The 7514-nt window shown below is 33.4% G+C and overlaps 1 protein-coding gene across 1 annotated transcript; it reads left to right on the top strand.

The window, feature by feature from the left end:
• The first annotated feature begins 2278 nt into the window (after positions 1–2278).
• Positions 2279–7232, top strand: LOC145036753 (3-hydroxy-3-methylglutaryl coenzyme A reductase 2-B-like). The gene is made up of 4 exons (XM_078985227.1): positions 2279–3361; positions 4649–4830; positions 4925–5271; positions 6499–7232. The coding sequence occupies exons 1-4, from the start codon at positions 2376–2378 to the stop codon at positions 6742–6744; spliced, it is 1761 nt and encodes a 586-aa protein (XP_078841353.1). The 5' UTR covers positions 2279–2375; the 3' UTR covers positions 6745–7232.
• Positions 7233–7514: the final 282 nt, after the last annotated feature.

Raw genomic sequence — 7514 nt, 5'->3', positions numbered from 1 at the left:
AGGAGTAACTGGTCTAGATATTGATAGACACGATTAAGGGCTTGATATCGCTCTTCCATTGTTCAGTGACGCATCCTTAGGGGTAAGTTATCAACACCAGTGCAATATAAGGAAATTCACCAATTGTTCGCTCCAATAAGAGTAAACATCGAAGCGAAGATGTGTTCCACAATGCAGTTGGATTAATTATCGTAAGTCCTAAAGAAATATCAAAGGACTTGAGTCAAGGTATTAAATTTAACATAAAGATCAACAAACCGAGTGAGAAGATCCATGTGGATATTTTAAAGATGAATTTACTAAAGTAGCTCGAGAAGTTCAAAGCTTTGACCAAGATAAGAAGTGATCATATATACGACAAAACTTTTGGCAAATTGAAGAATGTGATAGAGAGGTTTGGGTCAAATACATTTCAAAATGGTAGTATTATTAATTAGGATGCTAATTCATATTTGTTAGGTTTTTTTAGAAGTTTATGATGATGTTGATTGATATTTTAGATTTGTAAATTTTTTGGTATTTTCCACTGGGATATATCGGAAAATTGTTATGCTTTTTGGTGACGTTATTGGGATGTGAAGTGTAATGACTTTATTGAGTTATAATGTTTATTAACATGATTTTCATAATATATTGACATGAATGTTCAATCAATAAAATATAAATTTACTATTTTTATAATTTATATACAAAAGTGACAAATATTTTATTTTACATAGATTCCAATTCTATTTACTACAAACCAAACACAATCTATTTACATAGATTCCAATTCTATTTACTGAAAACCAAACATAATCTAAAATTAATTTCAATTTCATTTTCTTTCAGTCAAATAGAATATGAAACAATTTCAATATAATTCTAACTCTGACTCTAACTCTATGATCCAAACAACACCTTGTATGTACAATGAAAATATGTTTGCAATAGGTACAAACCTTGCAACATCTTATATATACAATAAAAATATGTTTGCAATAGGTGCAAACCTAGCAATTGCAATAATAGCCAGACTCTTGAACCATATACAAGAATCAAAACCCTTGATGAGTGTTGATAGTTTTTGGTGGCAACCAAGATTGAGGAGGGTGTGAATAAGAGCATTCACAATAGTGAGTTCAATGGAAGAGTTGAATGAGGTGACAAGTTTAAGTGTCATTCAATGGATGAAACTCTACCAATATGAGATGACACATTAGCACTCATTGGATTTGGAGTTCAATGGTCATTGGACTCTTCAATGAAAAAAAGTAAAGTTTTTAATTCCTAAATATATACTATAAATTACCTTTTGTAATATTCTATTGAACTATGTAGAGTTCAATGCATTGTAGGAAAAAATTAGTATGGATTATAGAAAGATGACGTGACAATCTATTGAACTCTATGGAGTTCGATGCATTGTGGATGCGCTAAGAATGAGCAACTGTGGCAAGTATATCGGATGAGACTTTAATTTCTATTTTGTGTAAATGTAAATGTCCGACCTTGGGTGATTTTGATTGATTTGGTTTTGTGATTATATTTCTTTTTATGTATTTGGCACAAGAAGATGCCAAGGATGAAGGGATAAAAGTAAACCTGACAATTTGATACACGACACGAACACGATACGAGTTTTTCATATATGTGTTTTAGAAATTCGTTTTTCTTGTTTATTCGTGTCTAACATATATTTTAAATTCGTGTTTCATGTCTTATACATGTCAAACACGAATTTACATGTTTAGACATGTATAAGACATGATACAAATTCGTGCTGACATGTGACACGTATAAATACACATATACTTTAGGGTTAACTTTTATATTTATAATATATTAGGGACCAATTTTGTAAAATTCAATAATTAATTTATAGCCCTAGCTTAAAAAAGCCATTAAAACCGTGTTTTTTAGTGTTTTCGTGTAACACAGCTAAAATACGTATCTATTCGTGTCTTATCACGTGTCACACGAATTTTTTTCGTGTCGTGTTTGATACTCAAACACGTTTTATATTCGTGTCGTGTAAATTCATATCTGACACGAATACACGACACACAGACACGGATTATCACGTCTAAATAAAAGACATATAACAAGAAGATGTGAAAATTTTAGTAAAAGACATAACAAAAGAAGATGAGAAAATTTAGTAATTTTAAAAGGTAAAAACGTGAAAGATTAAAGGATGGTGATGTAATTTTAGTAAATGGAATGGAAGTTCCTATTATTTGAAACACACGTGGTACATGGGCTTCATGTTTTCTATCTGTCCCTCTCTATAAATTACTTCTACACCTTCATTCCACCACCCACACGGCCAAACCTCCCTTAACAATCTACTGACACCACCTCTCTCCGGTTTCAGATCTTACCCACGATCTATAATGGACGTTCGCCGGCGTCCGATCAAGCATCAATCGCACCACCGATCGGTGAAATCACATACCGCCGGCGAACTTCTAAAACCCCACAACCAACCAAAAGCCTCCGACGCCCTCCCACTCCCACTTTACCTTACCAATGGCCTCTTCTTCACTATGTTCTTCTCCGTCATGTACTTCCTCCTTCATAGATGGCGTGAGAAGATCCGTAACTCCGTCCCTCTTCATGTCGTCACCTTGTCGGAACTCGCCGCCCTTGTCTCCCTCGTCGCCTCAGTCATCTACCTCCTTGGCTTCTTCGGCATCGATTTCGTGCAATCTGTTATCCGTCCTTCACCTGATTCGTGGGAAATTGAAGATGATAATTCAGATCAACTCATGATCGACGACGATAAGCCTGTTAAGCCATGCGGGCAAGCCTTGGTTCCCCACATTATGCCCACGACGGATGTGGCTGAAAGCGTCGTGGAGAAGAAGAAACCACCACCCGCCATTGAACACACATCGGAGGAAGATGAGGAAATAGTGAAAATGGTGGTCGCAGGTTCAGTTCCGTCGTATTCCCTCGAGTCAAAACTCGGAGACAGCAAAAGGGCGGCAGCAGTACGACGGGAGGCTCTTCAGAGGATCACCGGGAAATCTTTATCCGGGTTGCCTCTTGAAGGGTTTGATTACGATTCCATTTTGGGGCAGTGCTGTGAGATGCCGGTGGGGTATATTCAGATTCCGGTAGGGATTGCAGGGCCATTGCTATTGAATGGGGCGGAGTTTTCCGTTCCAATGGCGACGACGGAGGGGTGTCTTGTTGCAAGCACCAACAGAGGATGCAAAGCTATCTATGTCTCCGGTGGCGCCACCTGTATGCTGCTGAGAGATGGGATGACAAGGGCGCCGGTGGTGAGGTTTGGCAGCGCAAAGAGGGCGGCGGAGTTGAAGCTGTTCTTGGAAGATCCGTTGAATTTCGACACTCTTGCCGTTATGTTTAACAAGTCAGTGCTTTTGTTTAAATCTCGTAACGTATTTTCTCATTTATTATTTTTATTTTTTTAAATCCAAATATTTAAACAGGCATTTAATAATTTATCTGATTAGAATCATATATATTCATAATATCATTTAGTAAAATAAAAAATAAAAATAAAAATAAAAACTAATCATAATAATTTTATTAAATATTAATTTTTTTACATGATAAAAAACAAAAGTATTAAGTTTTTTGTGTTATGAATTCCCAAGCTTTTAAAAGATGTACTCTCAAATAGTTTTTCTAAAACGATTACATCATATACCTTTTTAGAATATTCAAAAGTTCTGATTTTTTTTTTTAAATAATTGTCTCAAAAATCATATTTAATCCTATACCTTTCGTAATGAATCTTGTACGATTTTAAATTATTACACAATGGGGTATGCTTTTTAAAATCTAGATAGTATGTCATTTTTTTTTGATAACTCAAGAAACTTTATAAATATATTTAAAGTTCGTATGATGAAACCGATGCTTATTAGTTAATATATTTGGTCCTCCTTTAATTAAATTGCTCGTTGACAATTGTCTATTCGGCAGTGCATGAGAGAAAGTCATTAATATGTAGAGGCAATAAATATAAAGAGACTATAAGAAGCCCAAACAACTTCACTATAAGCTAAAAGTGTCGTTTATCCTTACCCTGTTTGTTTGGCTGATTAATAAGTCGGTATGTGTAGTTACAAAATTACGTATTCCTTTGTTAACCTTTCATTTTCGTCTTAAATTCGAGGTAAATAAAAATTTTCTATGAATTATATTACATGAATTTCAAATATTAATTAAATTATCAGATACAAACATATTCATTACCATTGAAAGGTAACAGATCAATGCATTTCTAAACTTTAAAGCAAAAAAAGTTAAAACAAAAATTAAAAAAAAAAGTAAAAAGGCGAGAATGAGAGGTGGGTAGGTGTACACAGAAATCGATGCGCGTTCATGACTCAGCCAGTCGACGTTTGAACGTGATTCATATTCATTGCTCGATTTAAATTTATTTTAGACATATTTTTAACATCAAGATTGATTATTTTAATTTTATGATAAATAATTTTCTACTTTTGTCCAAAATTCTAGATATTTTATATTCAAATATTGATCAAACTATAAAATAAACGTTACACCTTTGTTTTTTCCATGTTTGTCACACTATTTTATACCAAAATAATCATCTAGAAACATATGGAATCCTACAGCCTTTTCAACAAAATAAAAAATCTTTTTTTTTTTTTTTTAAATTCTACAGATCAAGCAGATTTGGAAGACTACAAAGCATACGATGCGCAATCGCCGGCAAGAATCTTTACATAAGGTTTTGTTGCAGCACCGGTGACGCCATGGGGATGAACATGGTCTCAAAAGGTGTCCAAAATGTTCTTGATTTCCTTCAAACTGATTTCCCCGATATGGACGTCATGGGCATCTCTGGTATATTTAATAACCATAATTTATAATCCCTCATGAATCTTTTTTATTATATACATCAAAATTTTATATTTCTTTGTTATAATATTATATATAGGAAACTATTGCTCCGACAAGAAACCTGCTGCAGTGAACTGGATAGAAGGTCGTGGGAAATCTGTGGTTTGTGAGGCAGTGATCAAAGAAGACGTAGTGCAAAAGGTGTTGAAAACGAGTGTTGCTTCTTTAGTTGAACTGAACATGCTCAAGAATCTTACAGGATCTGCCATGGCTGGTGCGCTTGGAGGTTTCAATGCGCATGCTAGCAATATAGTCTCGGCTGTATACTTAGCCACAGGTCAAGATCCTGCTCAGAATGTTGAGAGCTCTCACTGTATCACAATGATGGAAGCTGTTAATGGTGGTAAAGATCTTCATGTATCAGTCACCATGCCTTCCATTGAGGTACACGTACTATACTATACGTATTTGCATATATATATATATATATATATATATATATATATATATATATATATATATATATATATATATATATATATATATATATATATATATATATATATATATTGTTTTTGTTTGTGTTTAACTTTATTTTCATGCTCAAAAATTGACATATGTTATGGTGATTGTTAATGAAGTTGTAGTACTATTGATGTAGATGGGTACGAATTCATAAGTTTATAGGGTACATTTTCCATCACTCAAACGAAATCAAATCTTGTATACTTTATATGATTGAGAAAGTATATATGCATTTAATGATTAGTTAAGCGTTGGCTTTTCAAAAGATGTGTGTTCACTATTGGGACTACTAATCAACTACTTTGATCTGAAAGATGGAGAAGAAGATCAAATGATTTTTAAAGTATTATTGTTAGCTTCTTCTTGTTGATTGTTTTGAATTTACTAATATTTTATTAAAACGTATTTTATAATTATTGTAGAAAGTTGTTCAAAATATAAAAACCATTGTTTTAGCTTTCGTACTTCGGATTATTTTATGTTCCTCCATTCCAAATTTCCATAGATTTTTCAAAAGTAGTCATAATTACTTAGTGGCTTAAGAAAAGATTAAATAACTGCACCAATTCGACTATCGTGTTGTACATAATTTTATTGGAGCTTTCTTGTGATCAAGAAAGTGATCCTTTCTTGACTATATTTGCAAGTGGGTTATTAATGTTTGACCCTTTAATATTTTTAAAGATTATATATATCACGAAACTATTTGAATCTTGTTTTCTTACGATTTTGTACTCCCAAATAATAATATATATGAACACATGAATGATAATGACGCAACTAGGTCTTGATCTTTCTTTCATTCTAGATTGTATTTTAATATATAGCTTAGAACACCAAACAAATAATATTTTTCGTTAAGTAATTCGTATACAGCTAATTATGATCTTTTGAGACTCCTGTACTTTTAAAACCTCATAATTAATAAAGTCCAATGACATACAAAGAATCTATCTTTTGTAACATGGAAAGACAGTGGAGAGACATTCTTGTGAATTATTTTAATCCAAACTGAAAACCCACAAGACATAGTATATATGAGATCACATGCATGTCATAGTTTGCACCTTTTCTTGTCTGTACTTGAGAATAATTTTCAATTAAACAAGAAAGCTTACTTCTTTATTTTTCATTGATTCTATTCAGGTTGGAACAGTTGGAGGGGGTACCCAACTGGCATCACAAGCAGCATGTTTGAACTTATTAGGTGTCAAAGGTGCCAGTAAAGATGAACCAGGGTCAAACGCAAGGGTGTTGGCCACCATAGTAGCTGGCTCAGTTCTTGCAGGTGAGCTCTCTCTCATGTCAGCGATTGCAGCAGGTCAACTTGTGAAGAGTCATATGAAATACAACAGATCTACCAGAGATATGTCCAAGTTAGCCTCCTCTTAGATGTCTCATATATATAGCCACTTGGTTGTCTTGTGATCCCTTTGTATGCATTAGGGTCGACACAACAAGTGGACCCTAGTGAACACTGGTTCACTATAAATAGAATATCTAAAACAAAAAAAGAATAAATGTGGCTAAGGGTAGATAATGGATGGGTTATAAGGAGAGGTGAATGATGAGGACAAAGAAGAAAATGAAAGGGAAATGAAGTAGTGGTGTAAGTGTTGTGTATTCTTTTAATTGAAGATTCCCATGTGAGTTTGGATCTGTTTCCCAAGTGTATAAAGGTGTGTATGTGTAGTGGTGGTGGTGGGGAGAATCAATAGGAAACACAGAAATCTAGGGCTGTGGTGTGGTATTGTTTTTTTCATGTCTTGTTTTTTACGTTGTTGCTGGTCATTAGGGTTTGCATGTGCAAATGCTTCTATTTTATTTGTATCAATCTTGTCTGTATCTGTGTTTATTTTTCAACTCTTTTGTTTGTTTAATACTCTGAACTTGTGAATCGATCTACACTTAAAATAGTTACTAGGAAAAAAGTTTAAATATGTTGGAATTTATGTTTTTTTTTATCTATCTTGTTTTGGAAAAAAGATAATAAAGCAAATGATCTGTTTCACATTCAATCTTGTTCTTTTTACAACTACAACTATGTATGTGTGACATTATTTTCTATTTTTATGTATGTACTCTAGATAACAAAAAATGGACTTGTATAAGTCCCGATTGAACTCGATAAGGACTATAGTAGAATGACTCAAAGTCCATGT

Source organism: Lactuca saligna, chromosome 3 (assembly GCF_052625555.1).
Source record: "Lactuca saligna cultivar CGN05327 chromosome 3, ASM5262555v1, whole genome shotgun sequence".
Classification (NCBI taxonomy): Eukaryota; Viridiplantae; Streptophyta; class Magnoliopsida; order Asterales; family Asteraceae; genus Lactuca; species Lactuca saligna.
This window is presented reverse-complemented; position numbering and strand designations above follow the sequence as displayed.